Raw genomic sequence first — 26,551 nt, 5'->3', positions numbered from 1 at the left:
TCTGGTGTGTGTTTTTTAATAAATTAAATATCATTTTGTATATATGAGTTTTAATTTGCATATATTTCCTTTTTTGTGCCTTTTTTCCAATTTATTGGTTTCAAATGATATATTTTGCTAATTATTTAGGTTTTAAAGGTCCACACTGGTCATGTAGAAGACTCAAATACTCATGTATGAAATATGATACACTAGTTGTTAAGGGGTTAAAATCTGCATTTGTCATTGTTACTATGGCAATGGCTTTTAAATGGAATAACTTTTTGGGTGTACTGGATTTATTTAACACATCCCTGAAGCTAAGATTACTCCTCTACATACGTCTGTTTGCACAAATATCTTTTACATCGTCTGCCTTTTCCGCAACTCGCTTATAAGGCCCAGACTTGGCAGTGTGGCTTCAGCCTTTCTCTGTTGTCAGATAGCATCGAGACACAACCTCTGACAAACCATCCCCTTAAAGCTTCGCAGCCCTGATGGACTAGGGATGTGCTTTTCATTTTCAGAACCATTTTGCAAACATTTCTCACTTTATTCCACATCTTCTTCCATGAAACGTTTTAGCACTCATCAAACTTTCTGCAGAGCTGCAGATCGTGACGTACTGGATGTACTAAACTTTTCCATTTTCACTTCTGCTATATTGGGACAATTTCTCTTGCTATTCTGTTATTTTCAGACCTCCCCTCTTTCATTACTTGCTGACTCACTCTATGCGTCTCACCAGAGATCTAGTTAACAACCACATTAAATATTTTCACTGCAGATTGCACAGTAGATTCAATTCATCGTTACCCTTCTTTTCTTCTTTATCTTCTTAATTTACAGTCGCTGCTAAGCCATCTTCTTTTTTTTTTTACATAACTGCTTTCAAACTCCGGGGTGCCTCTGCCTTTTTCCAAACCAAAAACCACAAAAGTGGGAAGGACCCTGTGGCATAGATATATTTTCCCACAAGGCTTTCAAGGCTGTGTTGTTGGAAATGTAAACAGCGTGCAGTAGCAGACAAATCCTATTTTTCAATAAACTCTATCAAATAAATCACATAAGAGCATTTTCATATGTTTTTTTTTAATGTGGTCATGAAAAAAGCAAACCTCAGGACTCATTAAGTGTAATCATCTACACTCTGTCGGTTTCACATGGTTAATGGTGTATATTATTTCTCTATCACAGAGAGTGGCACACATTATTTAGTATTTCACATGATGTTTAGCACAAATCCTTCTGTGTTTTTTCTTTTTTTGTCCTTTCATTTCTGCACTAACTCTCCAAATTAATCTATAACAGTTTTCATGTTGATGTAGGACTTGCGCAACACCCTTCACGCTTAAGTAGTATTAATCACCATTGTCATTTGAATCCCTAAATCCCAGTGCAGTGCTGCTCTTGGCAGCACATGTAGGAAGAAAAAAAGAAGTACATGTACAGAGGAATCAGGCCAATGTAACACATGGATATGAACATTTTAAAGGCAAATGTCTTCTTGTGATGGCATCAGCCACACAGGGGTAAATCAGTCCATTTTTTCACCTTATTAGTTTGCTTTGCAGTTTTCTTCATTAATATAATTCATTAATCATTTGGTTAAACCTAACACTGATATTATGAGGCGCGCACATAGTAGCATTGTGTGGTTTTTCTAAAATGTTTTGTTATATTAATTATGTTTCTCTTTCTTTGAGTTACCTGGGTTTGGGCGGTGGCTGTTTCCTGTCTGGGCAAAAGGTGTGGCTGAGGACTCTGGGAACAAAATGCCTGCTCAGCAGGACCAACCATGGGCTTACCAGGAGCAGGGGTGTTTTAGGTTTAGTTAGGTTATTCTGTGCTTAGTTAATATTAGTGTGTGTTTTTGCTTTCCCCCCTATTGTGTGTAAATGGTTTGGCCAAATCATTATAAAAGCTACTCTCACGTGTCTTTGTAATTAGGTCAGTTTGTGAGTTAAGTTGTGTCTCACTTTGTTTTGTTTAAGTTTCTGGAAATTACTTTTTGTGGAGGTATATTTAGTTGACCTCTTTTATGGGCCTGCTAAGTATGTTTTTGAATGTTGTTAATTCTGGACTTTTTGATGGTTAAAATAAAGAAAACCCTTTTTGAAGATACTTTTTTTGCCTCTGTCCTCTTTGCTTTGGCTGCTTGGTCCCTCACACTTATCCCCATGTGTGCGGGGTCATCATTCTGTCTTCCTTTATTATATATACACACATACATATATATATACATGTATGATTATAGAAAGAAGAATAAAAGAAGAAGAATGCTGGTCACATAAGCAAAACCAGTGTTATTCTTGTCCTACTGGACAGTTTAAAGTGACCCTTAGAAAATCAGGAAGACATTTCCAAAACTTAAAGCAGCCGAGTCATGCATCTGGTCTAAGATGCCTTTTGATTCAGGCCAATAAAAAGCATATGCTGAGAGCACCAAGGTGCCTTTAAGAATAGCTCTTTGTCAGGTCTCAGTGCCTCTCCTAAACAGCTTGTGCTTCAGACATTTCATATGCCAGCCAGCATTTCCTCCCATTCATAGCCAGATCAGCTTCAAAGGGCGAAGATGATGTCACAAGACTGAAACTATTACCATTTATGGCGTGCCTTATAAAAATGAATTGCTTTCTTTTTCTTTTTTAAATGTCATTTCATACGTACAATCAACACGTTTCTGATTTTAAGTTATACAAATGTGTTTTATGGTACAATTTTTTTTAAAGTTATTCACCCGTATGTGCCTGCACTCACATTTAGCCTGTGAATGAGCTTGTGTTTATTAAACACATGTTTACTTTTCTAGCTGTTCCAAAATTTGACTCTGGGTGTCTTGACGTCAGGATCCCTTCAGGTCTCCAGCAGAATAAAAACATATTTCACTCTGACTTCCCAGGCGGTTTCAAAATATGAAAACAGCTTAATATATCTTCTATATCAGACTTCAGTTTGGAGCTAGTGTTTTCTTCATAGCTTTCTTGATATTAAATCTGACAACAAACAATCTTCATCAATGAGAAAATCACGTCTTAAAACCCACTTTTATTCCTTGGCTTTTAACCTCAGTGAGACTTAGTTTCTTTTTTAATGCAGTAGTTATTTAATTAATGATTTCACTCTTCTTTTATTTGTTTTTTATTTATATCTCATGTAATTTTATTTTACAGTTCCAATGTACAGCACTTTGTGTCAGCTGTGGTTGTTTTAAAGTGCTTTATAAATAAAGTTGATGATGATGATGATGAATGAGGCTGGTTGGTTATAAAATGAGCTCCGTGATTTATTGCAGATCTGGAGGAGAGTTGGTCCTCCGAGCTGCAAACACCATCGACGTTACTACTGAATAGTGCATATAGCCACCTAGTGGTAGTGTTGGTGATGAGTAAGGCTGTTGTCTGTTTTTACTGAACTGGGAATCTTATAATAGGGGCTTATGCTGTAGTGCCGGTCATTCGGATTCTTACCACAGATCATGGTGGAGCTTTCCATTTCTATAGCTTTTCGCCCCTCTCTGTAACATTTTAATTTGCAAGCCTTAATCTTAATTTTGAAAACAGATGAATGTATATTTTCAAGACCACAGCCTCTTAATTGAGAAAGAATGATTTTTGTTTTGGGATGTTACTTTGACCAGTGAGATCCTTATATTTTAGATCCTGTTGTTGGTCGCTACTATTCCCTTCTTCAGCTGACGTTTCTTTTTCAATGGACTTTTTGTGAACTGTTCTATATGATTTAGATAAGTGGAAACATTTGCTTCCCTCTCACACTCATATCCTGCTTTCAGAGGGGGAAATGTATGGGTGATTGAGATTCAAAGAACGAGTTCCTTTCTTTATTATTAAGGAAACATTTTTGAGCAGGGTTATGTCTTGCCACTGGTGAGGACTCACGGAAGACTTAAAGACCCTCCAGGTGACTCTTTCAGCTATTGCATGACTGCACAACCCTGACGCATCTGCGGAGGACGAGACTGCAGCAATGGAAAGTATTTCAAATGAAAGTGACATTTGGCAATTCAATGAATCTTGGAGGAACTCGAGTCTCATTAACGGAACCGGTGGTTTGAATCAGACAAACCCCTTGAAGCGGAATGAAGAAGTGGCGAGGGTGGAGGTGACTGTGCTCGCCTTGGTCCTCTTTCTGGCGCTCGCGGGTAACCTGTGCGTCCTGTTGGCTATCCACACAACCAAACACAGCCAGTCTCGTATGTATTATTTTATGAAACACCTGAGCATCGCCGATCTGGTTGTGGCGATATTTCAAGTTCTCCCTCAACTTATCTGGGACATTACATTTCGGTTCTATGGACCAGACATCTTGTGCCGGTTGGTGAAATACCTGCAGGTCGTTGGGATGTTCGCCTCCACTTATATGTTAGTTTTGATGTCTATAGACAGGTGTTTGGCAATTTGTCAGCCCCTCCGTTCTTTGCACAGGAGAAAAGACCGTTTATATGTCATATTTTCCTGGATCCTGAGTCTGCTCTTCAGTATCCCCCAGATGTTCATCTTTTCCCTGAGGGAGGTTGGCTCGGCCGGGTCAGGGGTGTATGACTGCTGGGGCGACTTCGTGAAACCTTGGGGAGCCAAAGCTTACATCACATGGATCAGCCTTACCATATACATAATTCCAGTGGCCATACTGAGCATTTGTTATGGGTTAATAAGCTTTAAAATATGGCAAAACTTTAAACTGAAAACCAGACGGGAGCAGTGCATAAACCTGACGCCTAAAACCACCAAAAGCAACACACTGGCCCGTGTAAGCAGCGTAAAGCTCATCTCCAAGGCGAAGATCACGACAGTGAAGATGACTTTTGTGATCGTGGTGGCTTACATCGTCTGCTGGACCCCCTTTTTCTCAGTTCAGATGTGGTCTGCGTGGGATCCAGCAGCCCCCCGTGAGGGTAGGATCAATGTTTAAGTTTAATAATATGCCAAGTGCGCGGCAGTGCGCAAAGGATATCGTGCTCCACGCGTCCTTACGCACTTACATTAATTTAAAACATGCTATTCCCATCACTCCTTTACGCACCATCCACACAGTATTTACAAATGACAATAAAATTTATTTATTTATTTATTTATTTTTAATCTGTTCCTCGTTAATTTGTGCACCAGAGCTCGAGTTAGTTGAAACAGACTGAGAAAGAAAACACAATTTAAGCCGTGCGTGCTCGGGTGCTTCGTGCCTTACGTTTTATAATGACTCAAAGAAAACCTGGTTCTGTTTTTACTAGAACGGCAAACTGTACAGGGTGGGGTAAAGACTGGGTAGAGGTCTTACGGTGAAACAAACGCAAAGAAAACAAAACGAGGAAAGATGTCTGTGAAGGTTCTCAGTCATCCAGGTCATCGTAGTCAAAAACGAGGAAAGAGTTTCACATAAACGTTTGGAAGCGCAAAGCCAATGTGAGATATTCACGTGATTTTAACAAAATTACCATTAATATCATTACCACTGATGCACCTGGGAGTACGTAATTAAAAGGTTTACATGTGTATTGCCATCCTGTGACTGGCACATTCTAGGCAGGAAACCAGTGAATTCATTCTACTGTTTTCAGTAATGTTTTCTCATCTCATAATACACGTTTTTGCGGTTAGAAACATCAGGGCAAAGCAGAGTTTTTCAAGTTTCTTTTGAGCCTCCCTGCACTGCAGAGACTGAGTGATTGCTAATCATTAACCAAATTAGTGTGCACCACCACGCGCTCAGCAGCTTTCATTTGCGCCGGTGGGGTACACTGACATTTAGCCACAATGGCCACTAAACAGCCATCTACTGTATTTGGTCTCAGTGTGTATGGATCTGCGGGACTGTGTCCACACCCACTCAACATCATAAGCTTTAACGAGTCACAATACATTTGCACATCTGAGCGACATTCTTTAAGCAGAAAAGATTAAAAGCACATATCTATCACCTTGGTGATTAAGGAAATTAAATTTCAGCCATTAACCCGAGAGAGTTGCAAAATAATGTGCTTGCATCTCATTGTGAGTAAAAATAAACAGCCAAAGGGCATTGCAAAATCTGTTTGTTTGTTTTTTGTCACTAAATCATGTGTTCTTTAGTGACCATGAAAAATGTGTCCTTTTCCACACAGCACAATAAGATAAAAGAAACTGTCATGATGCCCCCCTTAGTAAATGGGACACATTCTCTGGTGTTACGGTTCTTTCTGTTCTTCTGCTTCTGTGGGTTTGCATTAAAGGGTTCGGCTGACCGGAACTTCCTTAAGCTTCATTGTTCACACCAGATGTTTATACTTACACTTAAGTTTTAAAATAAGAGGCTTATTGCTCGATAGTTTGCTGAAAAGGCTCATTGGTGTAAGGGCACCGTAGTCAGCGTCAGAGAAGCGAGAAAAGAGTGCTTGATCCTGTGAATGGAAAATGAAGTGATTCATTTATTTTCTTTTGCAGAAGGCTCCATCAGTACAGGTTGATGATTGAAAGTGAACAGCACTCAGAAAGGGCAGAACTGGCAGTGACACACGCCAGTGTTCATGCACAAAAGGCAGACAGGAATGCCATCCATGTGTGCGTGTGCAGATACACTTTTCCTTTAAGTCATAATAAAAAATTTTTACGTTAACCCAGACCAGACTGCTTAAGAAACAACAGGAAGAGTCAGTTCATTTAATATATGTTTTAAAAAGAATCAGCAAATGGTTGTCAGTTTTCAAATGGTTTAATCATTAATTTCTTTAATCTAATATTTGGTTGGGATACAAGGAGATGACAGATTGTGCTTTGTATTACACTGGACGATTAGTAAGGATCATACAATGGATTAGACTTCCCTAAGTTTCTTGTAGATGTTTCACGTCTCATTTGAGAAGCTTCTTCAGTTCTAAGACCAAATTATGGAGAGTCCCAGGTATTTAAGCCCTAGTGGGAGTGTCCCTTAAGAGGGTCGTTGAATCATTTGCCTCATCACATGAGCCAACAACATTGTCATGCCTTATGAAGCAGGTTTATCAAGAGAAACTCAGGAGAATCTTCTCCAAACACAACATCCCAGTGCACTTCCGATCCAGCCACACACTCAGACAAAACTGGCTCATCCCAAGGACAAAACTCCCAAACAAGCTAAACAATGTAGTGGATTCTGTGCAGTGCAGCGTGGAGTGCTCAGACCTCTACATTAGAGAAACCAAACAGCCTCTCCATAAATGCATGGCACGACATAGAAGAGCCACCTCAACAGGACAAGACTCAGCTGTACATCTGTATCTAAAGGACAAAGGTCACTCTTTCAAGGATGCTATTTTTCACATTTTGGACAGAGATGGTTTGAAAGAGGAGTAAAAGAAGCCATTTATGTCCACTGTGAACGACTATCTTTGAACAGAGGGGATGTCTTATTAAGGAACAACTCCGACTAGGGCTTAAAATTTGGGACTCTCCACCATTTGGTCTTGTAACTGAAGAAGCTTCTCAGATGAGAGGTGAAACGTGTTCAAGAAACTTGACGAAATCCAGTCGCTTTTCTTTCCAAGCTCCTTAGACTACGTTCAGCAAAGCAGCTCCAGTGCAGACAGCACAGTGATATCCATCTTCTCTCGCTTAGCTTGCAAAGAAACCAAAGTATTCCCTTGCTGTTATTTGAACAAAGCATTTGTATGCTGTATATGGTTGTGCAGTATACACACATTTAGTGTATGAATATGTCCTCAAAGCTAGTCGGTCTTTTTCCAAATTCCTCCCAAACTACTGAGATGTCAGCGTTATTATTCATGTTAAGGAGACAGGACCTTTCACAGATGAGAATTTGACCATTTTTAGCACCTGGTTAGGCTTATCAAGGCTATTTCTGGAAATGTCATAGGATACTAAAATGTCCCATTCCTCTCAGGTTTGCTAGAAGGACATCAGCAGCATCTGTGATTTCACATTTAACAGCCAGACAGATTTCATTATGTAGAGGACAAAAACAGAAGAAGGTTAAAGCCTGAGTCAGACACTCACAGAATCACCCCACCCCCCCCAAAAAAACCAGAAAGAAAATTTAACACAAACATCTCCCCACTGAGCCTGCTGCCCTCAGACACCGGCTCACACTCTATATACTATTGATTAAGAGCTTGAGGAACACAAAGCCCCATTGTTCAATCTCCAAGTGTTACACTTTTTAAAGGACAAGATGTGAAGAGAAAAATGCAATTTACTCATAAATATCACATATTGTAATAATCAAAATGAGATTACTGCTGATGTTTGTTTGCCCACAGGAAAAAAGACTCAGCATTAGGTCATCTCAGTAATGAATTGCTGAGAAGGCTATTATCAGTTGTGGCAGCCAGACAGATGTACCACCCAGGAGATGATGCTTCTTATTCTTTTCATTTGCTGAGTGATTTATTATTTCCTTGTGAAAGACACCAGGAGCTAATTTATTAAAGCCTTTTTGGGAGTAGTTCCTGATATTATTCAGCATCAGTGCAGGCCGTGCTCTCACTGCTCTGATAATAAATGTCTGAAAACTGCTCCAGCTGATATTATGCTCTGGCTGTTTCACACACTATTGCTCAAATCGTAACATCCATGACCCTCTAAAAGGAGTTCTTTGAGTCATAAATCCAACCCTTAATGGCTACCTTTAATCATGCATGTGATTTTCACACCCTTCCAAAGAGCATTTACATTGATTTTTTTCTTTCTTTCAAGCTTAGAAATTGTCATTAAAGACAACATGAAAATGGGAGGAGCATAAACACACTGAAGAAAAGATCAGCAATCAGTGAGATGAGGTTAAATACAGGGTGTAAAGTAATTATATATATTCCATACATTTGTTAAATGTCATGTGAAAGGTGTAAACTTCATTTTGCACGCTTCTGCAGATTACTTAGTGTAAGGTATCATAATGACACTGCAGGGGAGCCATTTTCACTTCTCTTATTCTAACTGTTCCTCTTTGCAGGAATTCCCTTTGTTTCAGAAAGTCATCACTTTTCTTCTTTAAATAATTCACCATTTCAATTCTTTGTGTTGTATATTCCCCCTTCTCACTCTGCCAGCATCCTGAAACAGGAGCTGTTTTCAGCAGGAATGCATCTCCAGGAATATGTTAAATGTGTCGGCACAAGCAATTTTATTTTTATTTTTTAAAGGAAGCCAAGCAAAAATTACAGATGACTGCAGGTTGGTTTAGTCTGTGGCTGTCATCATATCAAATTTTTTACCCCATCATTAACTTTATTATAAAAAAAAAGTATCTTTCAGTTTGTAAGTTTGTTTGTTTGTTTTAGCAAATGAATTAAACTCATAATATGATGATATGAAGGAAAATGCACAAAAGATTTCAAGAAGAAAAACTGCAGATATTTCAATATTATCAACACATCCTCACCTCCAGCTGACTGTCCCCCCTGAGTCTTGTTCTGTTGATTTCTTCTTGTTGAAAGGGAGTTTTTCCTTCCCACTGTCGCCACGTACTTGCTCATAGTGTCTGATTGTTGTGCTTTTTTCTCTATTATTGCAGGGGCTTTACCTTACGATATAAAGTGCCTTGAAGTGATTGTTTTTGTGATTTGTCACACTATAAAAAGAATAGAATAGAATTGAACATGATATCAATATTTATTTTAAATATCACACAGTTATGGTCAATATCAGTGTAACACGGTACCTCATAGGCTTTTGTGAGACATGAAAATATCCACTGTGAAAAAACTCTACTGGGATAAAGACAGCTGTACCGCACTGTCAGCCAGTCAACAGCATCTTATTTGCTAGAATACAAAATTTCACAGAGTAAACAAGCTGCCTTTCAGTCCAGACTTGGCATAAATCTTTCATCTTTGTAACTTTTCTCTCTCCCCACACGCAGCCATGCCCTTCATTATCTCCATGCTGCTGGCCAGCCTCAACAGCTGCTGCAACCCCTGGATCTATATGTGCTTTGCCGGGCATCTGTTCCAGGATCTTAGGCAGAATCTTTGCTGTTCCACCCGCTACCTCAAGTCATCCCAGTGCCACTGTGAGCGTGACTTTAACTCCAGTCACAAGAGCAACTCTTCAACCTTTGCCATTAAGAGCACTAGCAGTCAGAGGAGCATCACACAGACTTCTACCACATAAGCCCCGGGCCCTCCATTCCCCTCCTTGCGCTGTGCCCTCAGCCTTTCACTACGTGCTGTCGACCATAAAATATCCAGCAGTTTGATTTCTTTAATGCCTCCTCACTGATGCTTGATGTTTAGAAGTGGGAAGACAACAAAAGTCTTAATTTTTTTTCTGTTTTATATCAGAGTGAAGTGGGAAAAGAATTGTGATAAAAGGAAATCTTCAGCTGAGTATTCCTAGGGGGTAAAGCGTTGCTCTTTAAAACTCACAGAGAGATAATCACAGACTAAGCTGTATCTTCAGCTGATTTTTTGTTGTATTTTCTTCTTACACTTTTCATTTTAGATGTACAGTATATGTTTGCAATGCAGAAAAAGTACAGTCTTTACAAAGCTTCTAAGCGCCGTCAGCCACAGCATGGGTTCAGTTAGTGTCACCAGCAGAGCTTCTGGATCCTACTTGTCATGTTGTGTTATGATGAAATTGTTCTTCTGTTGTAAATACTGCGCACCACATTGTTCATTTTGTCACATTTTCAGTGGACTGCATACCTGTAAAACATGTAAAATGTTGCTTGAGTTCTTGTTAGATGTGAGATGCCTGTCACTGGTAAATATTTTCAAAAAACATATTAAAAAAATAAAGAATGAAAGCAACCAAAAATACACTTATGATAAAATTATTTAAACACAGCTGGTTAGTTTTCCTTTCGCCTCCTGAAAGGAGTCTAAAAAGATTCTTGGCATAACATTCAAGTTGGGAACATCCTGTTTCAGCCCCAAAATTCAGTATAGGGTTGAGACCTGACCTGGTTGAGACTTTATACACTAATGAGTGACTCATGTTTCTGTCAGATACCTGAAGGCAACAGTTGCTGCATGACATGAAAATAAAACAAGCTGTGACTAAATAACTCTGACGTGTTGACAGTCTGGATTTGTTAATTGCAGCACAATGGTTATCAATACTGGTAGTCAGAAGGGACTTGAATGAAAAGCCAAAACTGTATGATACAATGAATATTATAATTAAATATGAATAAATAATACTGAAAGTACAGCAACATCCCTCAGATGTGTAAAAGGCGAGCTTCATTATTATTCAGCTGCCTTATACTGATCGAGCCAAGCTTTAGATTTAATCTTGAAGAGTCAAAATGATGGATTTGAGTAGGCTAATATTTACCTTGAACACTAATTGGCCACTTTTTCAGGTACAACTGTTCAAATGCTCATTAATGCAAATATTGAATCAATTAATCACATGGCAGCAATTCAATGTATTTAGGCATGTGGATTTGATCAAGACAACCTGCTGGAGTTGGAACCGAGCATCAGGATGAAGAAGAAGATCATACTACTGTAGATGCCACTCCTGTCATCCAAGAACAGGAAATCGAGGCTACAGTTTACACCGACCCACCAAAATTGCACAATGGAAGATTGGAAAAAACATTGTTTGCTCTGATGATTGTGACGGATTCAGATTCCAATCATTTTATTTATCCCCAACTTATTGGGAAATTAAGAGTGCCACGAGTGGCATATAGTGAAACAGAATAAGTGGCTGGTGGTCATTTTGTTGACACTCTCTCCCCCCCAAAAGTTACCCGAGTATTGCTGCCAACCGTATCACTTTATGACCACAGTTATCCATCTGCTGATGACTGCTTCCAGCAGGATAATGCACCATGGCACAAGTTCAACTCATCTCAAACTGGTTTCTTGACCATGACAATGAGTTCACTGTACTCAAATGGCCTCCACAGTCACCAAATCGCAGTGCAGTAGAGCACCTTAGAGATATGATAGAATGAGAGATTTTCATCATGAATGCGCAGCCAGCAAATCTGCAGCAGCTGTGTGATGCTATCATGTCAATGTGGAGCAAAATCTCCAAGGAATGATTCAGCACCTTGCTGAAACTGTGCCACAAACCATTACTGCAGTTCTGAAGGCAAAAAGCAATCTAACATGTACTAGCAAGGTGTACCTAATGCAAAGGCCAATCTTTCTATTAAACAGGTATACATATGTATGGATTCAGTCATTCGTAGCCTTGTTACTGTGCTAATGTTTAAAGCCACTAATGGAACCATTATTATTAAATGACTCATAAATGAGCGGTTATTGACCACATCAATAACTGCTCATTCACAAGTACTTTATGGGTACATTAATTAAAAATAAATATGGAGGCCAATCAGTGTGTGTGATTCTGCTTTTTTAATTTATGTTTCGCAAAAGGCAGAAAAAATATGTAAATGAAAAACTTAGAAAATGAGTATTTATATTTTATACTTTACTTGCTAACTGCCCTTTTTTCCAGTGATTCAGCAGCATTAATTTTGTGCTCATGAAACTGAAAATTTGTTTTTGAAAATAAAGCCCTGCATTTCCTTTTAATCTGCTTTCCAGTGGATTCAACCTGACAATTCAGTGTGAGAATTGTAAAAATCTGTGAAAAGGTTTAATCTTGCAGTAAACATATGTTTACTAAAGTCTGTGAGTTTAAAATGTGTGTCTTGGTTATTAAAATGTGTGATGAGAGCTTAACCTAATTAAGTCTTACAAATTAAGAGCATCATTCTAGTAAAATGAAAGTGATTAAAGCCTTTTTGTTTTAATAAAATGTGGTTGCATAACTACATAAGGCATTAAACAGTGTGATAATGTCTTGAAGAGTCTGCTATTTCTCAGTATTATAGTATGTGGACTATACAAAAGTGGTTTATAGCTAAGAAGAAATGAGTGTGGTGACAATGAATTATTGATCGTGGATCTCAGACACAAAAGAAAAGCACATGAAAGATACACAACAGCAACCTCTGGTGGGTCACAGGTCACAGGTCACCTCTTCCAGAAGGACAGTATCAGTGAAACAGATGTTAGGCTCAGATATTTTCTGACGCCTCTCAGAAGGTTTTGAAAAATGCACACAATACACTCAAACTCTGGTGCAACATAGTCAGCAAAACGATTTTCTGTCCAGTTTAAGGTATTTTTGTAATGTTTTTGCTTCTCAGACTGCAGGTCTAAAAAAAAAGAAAAGAAAAAACCAGAAAAGAAAAACACTGTGAAAAATTAACACAGATCTCACAAAGAAATTTTACTTCACTCCAACATATATGTTTAGAATTGACTAAAATACGCAAATAAGCATTTTTATTATTCACCTCATCACACTTTGAATAGAGGAAGTGTCTGTTCGACACATGTATGCATTTGTAAGTCTTCAAAACGACTACTATGTTTTGTACACTAATCAGAAATTAGGGGGAAATTACATCAGAATACACAAAGAAACCGGATCAGACAAAGATAAATTCTTTCACTCACGTTAAAGTATTAACAATAAGATACATTCATTTAATTCAAGTGAAACAATTCCAGATGCAGGATCATACAGCATCAATTTTAAGATGGCCAAATGCGATTCAATAAAGCAGCAGCATCCTCAGGTTACAGCAGTGTCGTGAAGTTCGTTTCATGTGCAGTGAACCAGTAGACATTGTCCGAGCATTTTGTGTAACAAATAATACATGAGGGCGATCGAATCTAGATAGGGCCTTTCTCCAGAAGTGCCAGAGCTGTCGGAGAACCACACTGCCTGCTTCAGCTGTCACAGAACTTCTGCTGGCACAACCCACAGTGGGCATGTCAGGATTCAGATCGATGAGTCAGACACTGGGAGGGTGGGGAACAACATGTCATGTCAAGGTGGAGGAAGAGTATTAGGCAGCAAGCAAGATGCCAAGTCTGGTCTTCTGGTGTATAAAAAGATACTACGCTTCATCCGATCACGCTACAAACACTACTGCAGGAGTTCTTAGACTTCTTTGCGCAGTGCCACGCGAACACTGCTGAAGATCTTGCCCAAGGCTTCAAAGAAGGGATCGCAGAAGGTCTGGATGCAAAGGGAGTAGATGCGGCTCACGCACTGCGACTCAATCAGGCAGCTCTTGATGCAGGGCACCACAGCCCAGATGTGGCAGAAGGAGATGCAGGCAAACAGGAAGCCCCAGAGCAGGGCCACGGGGATACCAAAGACAGCAGACAAAACGCGGTAGCACCAGTATTTGGAAACAGTGAAAGTGGTGTAGCTGAGCTTCCACACCCCATCCAGGCTGTGTGTACCATCAGGCTCTGCAATGACATCCTCAAACTCCACCTAATAAGACATTTTAAAAAGCCATTCATTAATACCGATACACAAGAGAACAACGCTTTCAGAGCAAGCGTCACGCACATGGCGATGACCTGCTTAATAATTAGTAATCATATGCCTCAGAAAGCTGCAGTGTTGGCGCATGCAGAGAAAATAACTGTTTGTAGCACTTTGTGCCTTTCAAACAGAGAAAAACTGAGGAGTGTGTTTAATGCAGCATCGTAATAATTCTAAAAGCTTTATTGCAGCACAAACCGAAGATAAACTCGTGTAAAATTCATGAGAGCTATTTTACATTGGTCTGATTTGGTTTTTAGTTTTCTAAAGTGCAGTCTTGGTAGGCTGCTTTTTCAGCTCAGGCTCAGTGATGAAATGTTATTCAAGCTAGAAAGTGATCGTGTCCACATCTAAAGCATTTTCTTTGCTTCCAGAACATTGGTTATGATCAATTTGGGAGTAAAAAGGCTGTTTCCCGCAGAGATAGCGGGGTGAGATTATACTTTGAATGAACAAATGAATGAATGAATGCACTGCTGTTCTATATTTTTCTGCATGGTCTGGGCCATTTCAGGCATTAGAGTACTATTAGAGGCATATGTAAAGCAAAAAGCAGTGTAATTTTAGAAAAACCTAACACGCACGTGGTTCATACATAAGCTGTCAAATCCTCTGAAGGATTCTGTGACTAATTGAAGGATAGCGTTTTCATGGATCATAAATCATTTTGGTTTAATGAAAAAGCAAAGAATATGAAGTGTTAGCAAAGAATTGGATTACATTATAAGTGCTAATTCATCAATAAAAGTACTATCTATGCAGGAGTAAATGGATCAGAGATAGCCCTTACAGTTTGATAAATATTTCAGTTATTATGAGTTACTGTTGTATAATTTTCTGAAAACTGACAAAAGCAAGCCTGTAAATCAGTCATGAGCTTACACACTACACACAATCACAATCCTCATTGTTTAAATGTTTACCTTAAGTCAAACAATATATAATCTAAAGTATGGTGGGTTCTGTCCTTACATAAAGGATTTTGTGGTGAACACATGGCAACAATCACAGTATAAACAGTAACTTAAATAACACATCGTGGCACAGTGTATCAGTTTCAGGCTGTCCTGCCCCTTTCCTAAAATAAACTTTGCGTTCTGCACAAGCAACAGGAATAGCTCTTGGTCTATTTTTTTTTTTGCCGTTACACTCATATGTTATCACTTCTTTTTTTTCCAGCAACCACTTAAAAAAAAATCCACATTTCCATACATGCAAAAGCAGGTGACAGATTCTTAAAGCTGTTAATGGCAGGGTGTCGTGTCCATGCTGCACAAACCTTCACCACGTCCTCGTTGATCTGCTTGGGATCTCTGTTAATTAGATCTATCTCTTTGGTGTGGCTGTCCTTCACAAACTTCTCCTCATTAGTGTTGTACTGGTACTGATCCGCCATGGTCGGGCTGCAGGTCCTGGATGAAGAAAGTGAAGATAAACCTTTAATCAACCTGCGCGCAGCAGCCTCAGTTCGCTTCTGACCTGGTATCACTACTGTGCCGCTCCCGCTGACATGCCAGGGGACAGCTGCTGCAGACGCCCTCGTAAAAATGGAGGCCTGACCCCCCCACCCCGCACGCACAGAGAAGGTTTACACTCACACACTTGCACACAATGTAATGCACACAGACATAAAAGGAATGTCTTAAAGGAGAACCCAGGGTTGTGTCACATTTCACACAGGGTTGTTGGGCTGACTGGGCCGGGTTTGCACAGAGGCCCCAACTTCCACTCGAAAGTGAGGCAGAAAGTCTCATCCTGTGGCTTTAGTTACTACACACAGTCTTAAGACTGGAGTTAAGTTTAGAGGATTGACTTTAACATGTTTGCACGTCAACAATCAATGATAACAGCACTCTGTTCCATTAATGTAATGGTAATGTAATTAATTAATGTTCACCTTAACACTCAGACTCATCCTCCATGTCCTATTTTTCTCAGCTTAGAATTTGTATTATAAATTATTTGAGGCACTGTATATTCTTTTAGAGGGCTTGTCGGGAAGGTTTTGACACACAACAGAGTGCTCAAATACTAAGGAAAATACTGCTCCATCATTGGAGGCTAAGGCAGAAAATAGATAACAAAAACAATTTAGCTTTTATATTCTAATCAATATGTTTACTTTCATAATGGTAATCATAACAACAATGTGACTCAGTCATTACTTTCCATACGCTGTGGTACAGAGCATGACGAGCCCACACAAATGCATGTCCTTAGCCTTCTCGTATACTTCTGATTTAGTCACAGCGAATACATAAAATTCAATAGTCCCCAAAATAAAACAGGCTTCAGTCTTAAGCTCTGCAGTTGTTGCTATCAGTCATAGCTTTCTATATCAGTATATTCCCTAAACAAACTCATACACTATTGCTGCAACAAAAAAAGGAGGTGGGGAATAGGAGGCAGCGCAGAGATTGCTGTGATGAAAATTGTTTCAAAGGCTCTTAGCACCACCAGCAGCACCGGCAGCTCTGTGTTGCTATGTATCTCAAACAGTTGCGTGTAAGAGAAGTACAGGAAGCTCGACTGTGGATGAAGGACTGGCATTCCTTGTCCCAGTTTCCTGTTGGTAGAGACGGAGATGAAGAGGGAGAGGTGGAATGAGATCAGAGTGCATGTGATTGGGTGCCAAGCCAATTAGGGGTGTATTCTTGGCACTGAGGCAGACGGACAGAAATAGCTCTGCAGAGAGTCACGGTGGGCATACCTCTGCCTCCATGGGTGTCGGCGCAGTTAGCTGAGACTGCACTGGCTCTTGTCTTCCACTTAATGTACACAGACACAAGCGGGTCTCATGCCTATATTTAGACTCATATAGAATGTAGTGGGTAGAGTAGGTATCACTAGCTCAGGTTATATTACGCACACAGGTGGTGCTCCCTTTGCAATGAGCACTGCTGGGTGTGTAACTTGAGACAAATACAAAATATGATTTATAATGAAATGAATTTCCAATAACAATAAATTCTTACACTTGTTTAATCAAATATTAGGTTTGATCCTACAAGCTGTACAAATGAGGTGAATCACAACATTTACAGATTTGTTTTAATTTCTCAAACACAAGGGGAAGCACGCTGGTTCAATAGTTAGTTTTGCATGTTCTGCATGTCTGCATGGGTAATTGGGCTTTCTTCTACAGTCCAAAAATTTGCTTGTCAGGTTAATTGGTGTATCTAAATTGGAATATGCAGATGTGATTGGGTGCCTAGGCAATCAGAGGTCTCTATTTGAATATGCAGATGATGGTCTGTATTTGACTATCATCCACAGATAATGGCAGACAGGTTCCAAGGTTGCACACCTTCTGGCTCTTAAACTTCCACTCCTTTCGATTTACACTACATTTAACACAGGAGGCTTTCTGTTATAAACGTGTTACTTCCAATCAAGCTAAAAGAAGATTCAGAGGAACCTTTTTCCATAGAAAAATAAATCAGAGTGAAATTAGTTGTTGGTCTCCACCTTCAGCTATCATCTTGTTTAGTAGAAACTACTGCATATAGCTGGATTCAAAACCTTAAACCAAAAGTTGTTAGCAGGTGTTGAAACTTTTTTTTTTTTACATATTGCATTCATATTGTCTTCATTAACCTCACATACACATCAGTCCATCCAGAGGACTGTCCAGTGCTCTGCTAGAGCTCTTAACCTCCTAATCTGTTTTTATAATCAGTTCAAATTTTATGGGTGGATTAAATTGGAAATTAATTGCAATATTTGTCATTCACTTTGCTTTCAGTGGATTATTCTTTTACATGTGTATTAAGGAGGTTTAAATATAATTTATTATTGAATTATTATTTATTAATTCCCCTCAGTGTATGCTTTTTGTGTTGCCCTTATCTAGACAGCCAAAAGGTTTTATGCATAATGCACTATAATATTTAGAAAACAGAAGACTAATTATATATTTCAGCATGACAAATTACACGATAAGTGAATAAAAACAGAATAATCACAGATGGTTAAAATACAGATGATCATTTCCCTCCCAGCAGAATTAGTATGCAGTCTGTCGCCGCTGTTCATGTGCCATAATTGCTGTTTTAACCAATCGTTTCCACACAGTGTGCTTCCATCAGTTTTCATCTTTTGCCAGAAGGATGGTGACTTGACCACAGCACTTTCCAATACTGGTAAAGAATGGACTGATAAAAATGTTCAGTATGCTGGCCCACACAGTCTGAACCCAGCGCATATTGATGAGAAGGAGCTGCACACATGGCACGATCAACCTGAAGGACACAAAGAAGAGGACAAAATATGAGCTCATTTAATAAAAAGGAAGTGAAAATCATTTTGGACTCCTGGATAGAGTCCCCTGAATGTATCAGAGAAAACGTGACAACCATTTCTGCCTAAAGATTCTTACTTAGCAGAAAACTAGTGCAGCTATTCAGTCTTGTCTGTAAGTCTGCTTGTCACAGTGTAAGCGTCCTACCAGATATGCAGGCAGCTGAGCACAGCAAAGAGGAGCCCTGCTGCCAGTGAGACTGGCACAGCCAGCAGGAGAGAGATGAATCGGTAGCACCATAGTCTGGATACCTCAAACAGGGCGTGACTCCATAGCCACACTTTATCAAAGCTCCGCACAGAGGGGGGTTCTGCAATCACATCCTCAAACATGACCTCCAGACACAAACAGGGAGACTGTAAGTGATTCCTATGCTGGCATGAATGCCGTTTGCATGTTACAAATATCAGAAAATGATCATGAGAGATGAGGTAAATGAATGTGTTACTGTATCAGAGAAACAAAACAATACTTTATAACAGTGGTCCAAAACTATTTCTGCCATGCTCTCCCTCAGATTCCAGTAAAATTTCAATACACTCACTCCACAATTTTTATTAATGACTAACAATAAAAAATCATTTACATGTCACTAATAGCACTATTAGAGTGTGTGCATATGTCCACTTGAGGTCAGTATTGGGAAACACATTATTATTATTAAACTGGTAATTCCTCTTTCATTGAGTGGAAATTAAGCATAAGGAAAGTTTTCAACAAGGACTGAATTTATCCAAACTGGATAACAATTTACTCTTACAAACTTTTTAATTGGATGAGTCACGTGTACAACAACAGCTTAATAACTAAATCTGAAACACAGATTTAGTTACTAAGATTTAGTGCTCCCTGTCTCGTGTCCTGTACTGTGTATTCTCTGCTCATGTTTCTGCTGGTTGCACATTGGTTACCTTAAGACTGCTGTTGACTTTTTTGGGATCCCTGTCATAAATCACAGGCCTCGTGTCACTGTGGATGAAGTCCAGAGCTTCAGAGTGAACATCCACCTTTACTTCCAGCAGTTCCCCCAATGGTCTCTTGTCTTTCAATCTTTCGTCCTCCATGTTCAATAAGCTGCGCTGTGTGTCTGAATGGTATCATCGAAAACAGGGAGGATGAGCAGGAGGACGGCTGGCTTGTTGCTAGCACCCAGGTGGAACATAGTATTCTGCTGACTGAACTGACTGCTGTTGAGGAATGCCTTTATTGGCTTTTACAGCCGTGCTTTGACATTTTGTGACACACTACATTATAAGTCTCATTTGTGCCTGCATGAGAAATATCCATCACTTGTGGAATCAAATCAGTCCTGACTTCCTGCTTAAATATTGCCAGGGTGATGATCAGGGGGAGTACTCTGGCACTCACATTACAGAGTTACTTCATCACAGCGACAGTGTTTGGCAGTGTTGGTCAATTAAATATAGACTCCTCACCAAATCACCAGCTCCTTGCTAGCAGTCCCTATCCCTCACAGCATAAAGTAAGCTGTCCCATTGATTTTTTTTGTATTCGTTTGTCTATTGTAAAACCGTGCCTGTGTAGTCACTTTTTTTTAACTTCAGCATGGCTCCTTGTATCAAGAAAAAAAAACCTCAAACCTTAGAGTCTTTAAATTGTCCTCACAAAATGAATCCTCATTCATTTCAAAGCATCAAATTACAGTGTGAGCTTTATGTATTGATTTCATATCATATTAAGTGTATTTCTATATTTTATTGTGACTTTTTCTCCCCTGACCTTTAAAAATGTATTGCTGAAGGTTTCTTTCACTTAAGTGTGTGGCGTAGGCGTGTTTTTAACATGTTCTTTGGTACTGCCCTCTGAATTAATCAAATGGATCTTTCAATTCAATATTCTGGGCACAACTGTGCTGTAAAGAGTGTCAGATTTGATCATAGACAGCTCTGTCGCATCTGTAAGACTTAATATTCTGTGAAAAAGAAGACAGCCGTCTATCCGGTTATGTGTTGAAAATTATTTCAAGTCTTGGTCTTGTTAGAGATGTCAAAATAAAAGGATGTGAGGAGGATTGACTGGTATGTAGCACACTCTGTTGGTCATGGTTCTTCATTGCATTTTTTTTAATACATCCCTGTTACATAAAGCAGCTATTCCACTCACACATGCTTAAATTGCTCTTTTTCCCCACATGCTTGGGATGCAGTACTGTGGTAGTGTTGGCAGGATCTGATTAGCTGATGATTAATAGTGTTTGGCAACCACTGTGATGAAAAGCTCCTGGAAGACTGTGTTATATGATTGTGTTCACAGTCAGTAGATTCACTTATTATTAAAAGTTGCTTACATAGTTTAATCTAGCTTATAAAATTATCATTTTAATCAAAGTCATATCATCAGTAAAAATTAAGAGGAAAATCACAGTAAAGCAGTGTATACTTACAGTTTGAAAAGATAGCATAAGCACTGCACAAGTACTTGGTTGGGTATACTGCTAAAACACCCAACCAGAATTAAAATATCAAGTGTACTTTACCCAGATTAGGTTCTGTGTGCATATGGAAAACAATAAATGAAAACATAATATTAAATAAAACTAATAGCAAAGCCCAGGCCATAGTGGTATGACTTATAGTATTGTGTGTTTCTATTATTATTTTCTGAAAATGTATTAAAACTGTACAAAATAAAACCTGAAAACAACAGTCTAGGTCATGATTTGTGTTGAGCTAGAATTCTTCACAGCATTCATCATAGCTGTATTTCACTATGTCCTCTGTCTGTAGCTCACAGGCCCAGATGAATTGCCTGAAGATCTGTTAAGGAGGCAGGCACACTGTGATTTGAAATACCTCAAATCTTCATGACTGGATTTTTTATTTTCACGCCAGCTGCAAAATAAAAACATCAAAGAGTGCATACGTCTGTGTTGTCTGTGATCAGTTTGTTCCAGATCAGGCCTTTGAAATGTGTGTGTCAAAGTGAGTGTTCTTTCCTTTGCCACTATTCAGCCGGATGAGATAACACTCAACAAATATCTTAAAACGAGCTTTTCTTCCCCCACCCCATCCTTCAATTTCCTCTATCTGCGCAGATATAAACTATTGACAGGTCTTGAACCTCTAGAATTACATTTTCAGATTCAAAGGGTGGTAGATCCACACATAATATGAACATCAGCAAACAGGCACAAAAGCACCCAACACCAATAACCCGCTGCTGTTTTATACTCCCCACAGCTCTGTCAGATTTGAAGAGAGAGGTCAGACTTCTGTCTGACCTTTTTTCCTGTTACTGTAAAAGAAATACTCGTACATTTCAAAGCTGTTTCCACACCAGCTGTGTGTGTATGTGTGTGTGTGGTCGTGAGAAATGATATGATGGTGATCCAGACTGTGCACGGTAAGAAAATTCCCCATTAAAGTATAAGACTGTATTATAGGATTGCTAGTATTAAGATCTTCAGAGTGTACATCCACGTTTACTTCCAGCAGCATTCTCGTTAATTTATGGTATGTTTACTGTAATTTACAAGTAAAATTTGTTACTGTAAAATTTATAACACAGTGCTGTGATGCTGTGATGTGATGAAGCTTTGCCTTTTTAAATTGGTGCTACTGTATTCTCAAAAGAGTTTATTAAGCTATGTAAACTATAAATGCACCTTCTATTCTTTTTTCTTTATTTATGAAAAAAAAATCCAATGCTTTCATTATGAAAAACTGGTGTAATCAAAATTTTACCAGCTGTCCTCAAGGCAAACACACACAAACACTGGAAACATTACAACAACAAAGGCTGAAAACAGCCTAACTGGGAAAAAAAAAGCAGAATAACAACAACTTATTAATTAATGATTCGAGCGTAAAGATTTTGTGCTTGTCATGAGAAAATACTGAGGTCACAGTAAAAATGTACAGTAATCGGTGGTTTACATTATCCCCAAAGACATCAGCATTTACACAATTTATTTTTGCATCAATGTTTTACTGTGTCCTACTATTAATCTCTTGATTGATGTGTGTGAGTCCTAAATTGTGCGTATTATTATTATAATCTCAAAACTGTACATTTGAATAATAGAGTCCTTTATGCTCCCTTGTGTGCTTCTGCATCATTAAAAATAAAATAAAAAAAGCTACCACGGCATTTACCCAGGGATTAAATATACAGCTACAGTAAGGTAAGAGTGGTGCATCGTGTATAGTACAGCAAGTGAAATGGTGTTAGCCGTTATTTGCTGTAACCACACTATTCTGTCTTTTTCCCTGTTTGTGAAAGACTAACACAAACAGCAGGGGTCATAAAATAGCACTTTGTCACCACTCTCAGAGCATAATCATTGCCCAGTAATGATTTCCATTGTAAATTCACTATCGTTTCCTCACCATACCTATGTCACTATTATAGTAGCCCTTATTTGCAGGGACTTCTGTGACCTACCTTCAGTCTTTCTTTGCATGTTAATGATCCGTATCTGAACTTCCAGACCTTTTAAATGTGAATTAGCAAACTCCAATCAGGATCTGATTCTTAAGTATACATCCAGCTGAAAGGTCGCTGGTGCTGTGCGAGTCACCTCCAGTCACTCAATTTCCACGACGACAGAGCCAGCTGATGCCCATGATCCATCAGCATATCTGTTGCACAGAAGAACTCAAAGGTATTAGCCCTCAGGTTCATTTGACCTCTGAACACAGAGAGCATTGGCACTTCTACGGGATTATTTGGTCATATATGATAACCACAAGCTCCTGAATATTAAATAGAAAGGCCCACAGCTTGGAAACATGTAGCACTTTAAAAATATCAACACAAAAATAGCATTTAAATATACATTATTATTGAGATATATAATATACTTGTTATTGAGAGGAAACCGGGAACCAACTCTCAAGACCTTATTATTGCAGTATTCCAGATTTACATTCATTCCAGATTTACATTTATAAACATATAGAAAATTACCACAAACACTGTTAAAATCTGAGAAATCAGAGAAAGGTTAAATTACGTTGGAGAATAGATCATCATTTCAATATTTCCGGTTACAGTACAACCACAGTCCCTTGACCTAAATAGGGAAACTTATCATAATTAAAAGATAAAATACCCTAAACATTATATTTGTACTTGAACAGATTTTTTCCAATACTATCTTAAAACAATACTGTCAATGTCCATATGTATGTTAAAAGCATTATTGTAACTGTTCCTTCTGTTTATAGAGGCCACTGGATTTTGTCCACCATCACTTATTCCTTCAAAAGTGGCCTGCTTTTCCCCAGCATGGACAGAAACATATTGATTAAGATCAAATGTCTTGCAAAAACAAAGAACAGCTACAGTGACTACATATTAGCTCTGCAGTACACAACTTCTGCTCATCATTGTTTAAGCATGCTCCTCTGGTATTTGTCCAGGTATCTTATTTACTTGATCCACAGTATGGGTAGTGGATGGTTGGGGACTGGAGTTGGCACAGTTGGATCGAGTTTCAGTTGTACTAGTGGTTCTTTGAATGAACTGCAGGAAGTTTTCCTGAAACGAACCCTCTTGGCTTGATGCCCCAAACTCCAAAGGCTGTGTAAGGCAGCAACGTCTAAACTTTACCAGCTCCTCTCTGATCTGTCTGTTCAACAGGCCGTAGAAGAATGGGTTGACAGCAAATGAGGAGTAGGCCAGCCAGGTGACAGCTTCCTCCAAGTCCCCAGGGCTCTGCATGGAACCAGTCAGAGACATCTGCAGGTGGAAGATGAAGTAGGGCAACCAACAAACCAGGAACTGGCCTACGATGAATACCAAAGTCAGTGCAGCTTTGCCTCCACTGAATGCCCTCTCTGGAGAAAGTCTTTGTGGCAGAGTACGGGTGGTAGTGATCATGGTAGTCTGGCTGTTGATGGAGTCAGAGCGATCCTTGGCAGGGCTTGCATTTGCCCATGTTGTTACTGCAGGGGCTTGCTGCAGGGCTGCAGAACGAGCCACCTTGTACACAGCACAGTAAACAGCAAAGATAACCACTGCTGGAGCCATGAAACAAACCACACTAAATAGCACTGCAAATACTCCTCTTAGGCGACTGTGGCTCGCGTGAAGAGAGCAGTGAGCCGCTGCAATCGAGCTCTGAGGTCCGTAAGCTGGCCATCCAAACAGTGTGACAATAGCCAAGAGGACTGACTTAACCCAGATCAGTAACATGACACCAATAGCAAGATTGATGGTCATCTTGACTTCATAACGCATTGGGTGTACAATATAGAAGTAACGTTCTACACTGATGGCTGTGATGGTGAGAATGGACAGACAAATGAGGAAAACATTAAGAAAGATGTAAACCTGACACTCCAGAACAGTGAACACAACAGTTCCAAAGAACGGCGAGCTGGATATGATCCCCAGAGGCATCAGGAGGATGGCACACAACAAGTCAACTGCACACAGGTGGCACACAAAGGCAAACCTCTTAAGGTGAGGCGCACGAGCAATCGCCACCATCACACCAGTGTTGGCCAACAAAGCAATGAGGTTGAGGGTAACCATGCAGAACAAACCGAAAAGATCTTTGATCTGTGACTGAGAGCTTGTGACAACACCCACATCAGCAGGAACGGTAGGATTGGGTTCCCACAGGGCAGTTGTAAGATTCAGAACAGAATGATTTGCCACAGAGGCTAACATGGACCTGGTCTTGTCAGCCATTATTAAATCGCAGCTTCCTCCATTTTTATCTCAGATTTCTTGATATGTGGATCTGTGTTGAAAGGAAATGGAAAAACTCTCATAAAACATCTATAAACATTTTAAAGTAGTTTAAAAGCAGACTTTACAAGCGTATTTATGTATCTATTAAAAAGGTATGCTTTTTATCTCTGTGTATGTGATCGCCTCTGTCCATAGAATGTCTTGCAATTTTATTTAATATGAATTAATTGAGAAATATATTGCAATTAAATTACCACAGTCATTTAATTCCTCACTGTGACTTGTTAAAAGGTCATAAGAATAATAGCAGCTGGTGTAAACATATTGATGGGTAAACTTTGAAACGTTTAGAGTAAAAACAATGGTTATACAACGTTCAGTCAGCTTACTAAACTGCTGTTAAATTAAAGAGTTGTGAGGAGAGTTGTTTCTCTTTAAAAAGTCTAATCCATTAACAGCCAGTACTCTAAGTGGTTTTACAGACTGATTTAGATCTAACTGCAATCTGATAAACCTTTGTTCACACGGCATTTTGTTTTCATCAGGAAGGAATTATTGACTCCTTTTGTTGTATTTGCAATGTCAGGATCAATTACGAGGAGATGATGTGATGTAGAAGTTATTATAATCACAACTGTGACTGAACAAATTTTGGTAGATTTTGGTAGACACACTAATAAAAGTAACTGAAATTATAAACCCATTGTTATGGTAAAATGTAGACAAGTACAAGTTATTACTTTAGACCTGCTGTAGGAACACACTAGTACCACTACTAGATACTGAAATAGATTGCAATGGTAAACTTTCAAAAATTTCTGTGCCTTCATACATTATTGTGGGGAAAATATATTTATTGACTCCCTTTTGTATTTTTGTTTGCTTAATAAAGAAACAAATAGAGCACTGAAAAATGAGATCAAACTGAAATAACTTACCCATGAACCACTCTGTTTCTACACCATAGTTAAATCTGAATAGGTTAACCAAGTGTCAGTGCTGACACCACTATAGCTTAAATCCCACATATTGTTTATGCAGTCCCAGCTTTTTTGTTGTTCTTGTTAATACCACATGAAAAGTTTAAGAGGAGAGTTTCAGAGCTGCTAGACAGGTATATTCCCAATTCCATGACGGCTTTCCATTTTTAAATGATGCTTCTTCTCTTCCTTCTCCCTTCCTCTAGTAACACCCCAATTGCTGTTTGATGCTGTGTATGGCGGTGACTGTCACACATTGTATTGTGTGATTGTGTGAGTGATGTGTTTTTTGTTTTTTCAAGCGGACACACACTCCTCTG

At 39.1% G+C, this 26,551-nt stretch overlaps 4 protein-coding genes across 4 annotated transcripts; 1 reads left to right on the top strand and 3 right to left on the bottom strand.

Annotated features, from left to right (window-relative positions):
- The first annotated feature begins 3,455 nt into the window (after positions 1–3,455).
- Positions 3,456–11,058, top strand: oxtra (oxytocin receptor a). The gene is made up of 2 exons (XM_086292342.1): positions 3,456–4,894; positions 9,829–11,058. Exons 1-2 carry the CDS (start codon positions 3,967–3,969, stop codon positions 10,077–10,079), a joined length of 1,179 nt encoding a protein of 392 aa, XP_086148468.1. The 5' UTR covers positions 3,456–3,966; the 3' UTR covers positions 10,080–11,058.
- Positions 11,059–13,211: 2,153 nt separating this feature from the next.
- cav3 (caveolin 3) lies at positions 13,212–15,832 on the bottom strand. The gene is made up of 2 exons (XM_086292343.1): positions 15,568–15,832; positions 13,212–14,234 (listed from the first exon to the last, which is right to left on the bottom strand). The coding sequence occupies exons 1-2, from the start codon at positions 15,682–15,684 to the stop codon at positions 13,893–13,895; spliced, it is 459 nt and encodes a 152-aa protein (XP_086148469.1). The 5' UTR covers positions 15,685–15,832; the 3' UTR covers positions 13,212–13,892.
- A 1,507-nt stretch (positions 15,833–17,339) lies between these two features.
- On the bottom strand, positions 17,340–19,749 carry LOC147330631 (caveolin-2-like). The gene is made up of 3 exons (XM_086294219.1): positions 19,500–19,749; positions 18,736–18,923; positions 17,340–18,529 (listed from the first exon to the last, which is right to left on the bottom strand). Exons 1-3 carry the CDS (start codon positions 19,650–19,652, stop codon positions 18,373–18,375), a joined length of 498 nt encoding a protein of 165 aa, XP_086150345.1. The 5' UTR covers positions 19,653–19,749; the 3' UTR covers positions 17,340–18,372.
- A 3,356-nt stretch (positions 19,750–23,105) lies between these two features.
- On the bottom strand, positions 23,106–26,437 carry gpr61l (G protein-coupled receptor 61-like). The gene is made up of 2 exons (XM_086294218.1): positions 26,190–26,437; positions 23,106–25,300 (listed from the first exon to the last, which is right to left on the bottom strand). Exon 2 carries the CDS (start codon positions 25,246–25,248, stop codon positions 23,944–23,946), a length of 1,305 nt encoding a protein of 434 aa, XP_086150344.1. The 5' UTR covers positions 25,249–25,300; positions 26,190–26,437; the 3' UTR covers positions 23,106–23,943.
- Between the last annotated feature and the right edge of the window lie 114 nt (positions 26,438–26,551).

This window comes from Aulonocara sp. 'chitande type north' Nkhata Bay, linkage group LG5, assembly GCF_057382095.1.
Source record: "Aulonocara sp. 'chitande type north' Nkhata Bay isolate Kocher_YH1m ecotype deep benthic linkage group LG5, A_spYH_male_GT1.1, whole genome shotgun sequence".
In the NCBI taxonomy this organism is placed as follows: domain Eukaryota; kingdom Metazoa; phylum Chordata; class Actinopteri; order Cichliformes; family Cichlidae; genus Aulonocara; species Aulonocara sp. 'chitande type north' Nkhata Bay.
This window is presented reverse-complemented; position numbering and strand designations above follow the sequence as displayed.

Coding starts and splice junctions, on each gene's coding strand:
- cav3 (XM_086292343.1), bottom strand. CDS start 15,684: ATGGCGGATCAGTACCAGTACAACACTAATGAGGAGAAGTTTGTGAAG. Junction 14,235..15,567: donor TCAACGAGGACGTGGTGAAG/GTTTGTGCAGCA, acceptor ATGTCTTATTAG/GTGGAGTTTGAGGATGTCAT.
- gpr61l (XM_086294218.1), bottom strand. CDS start 25,248: ATGGCTGACAAGACCAGGTCCATGTTAGCCTCTGTGGCAAATCATTCT.
- LOC147330631 (XM_086294219.1), bottom strand. CDS start 19,652: ATGGAGGACGAAAGATTGAAAGACAAGAGACCATTGGGGGAACTGCTG. Junction 18,924..19,499: donor AAGTCAACAGCAGTCTTAAG/GTAACCAATGTG, acceptor TTGTGTCTGGAG/GTCATGTTTGAGGATGTGAT. Junction 18,530..18,735: donor CTCAGCTGCCTGCATATCTG/GTAGGACGCTTA, acceptor TGTGTCCTTCAG/GTTGATCGTGCCATGTGTGC.
- oxtra (XM_086292342.1), top strand. CDS start 3,967: ATGGAAAGTATTTCAAATGAAAGTGACATTTGGCAATTCAATGAATCT. Junction 4,895..9,828: donor TCCAGCAGCCCCCCGTGAGG/GTAGGATCAATG, acceptor CCCCACACGCAG/CCATGCCCTTCATTATCTCC.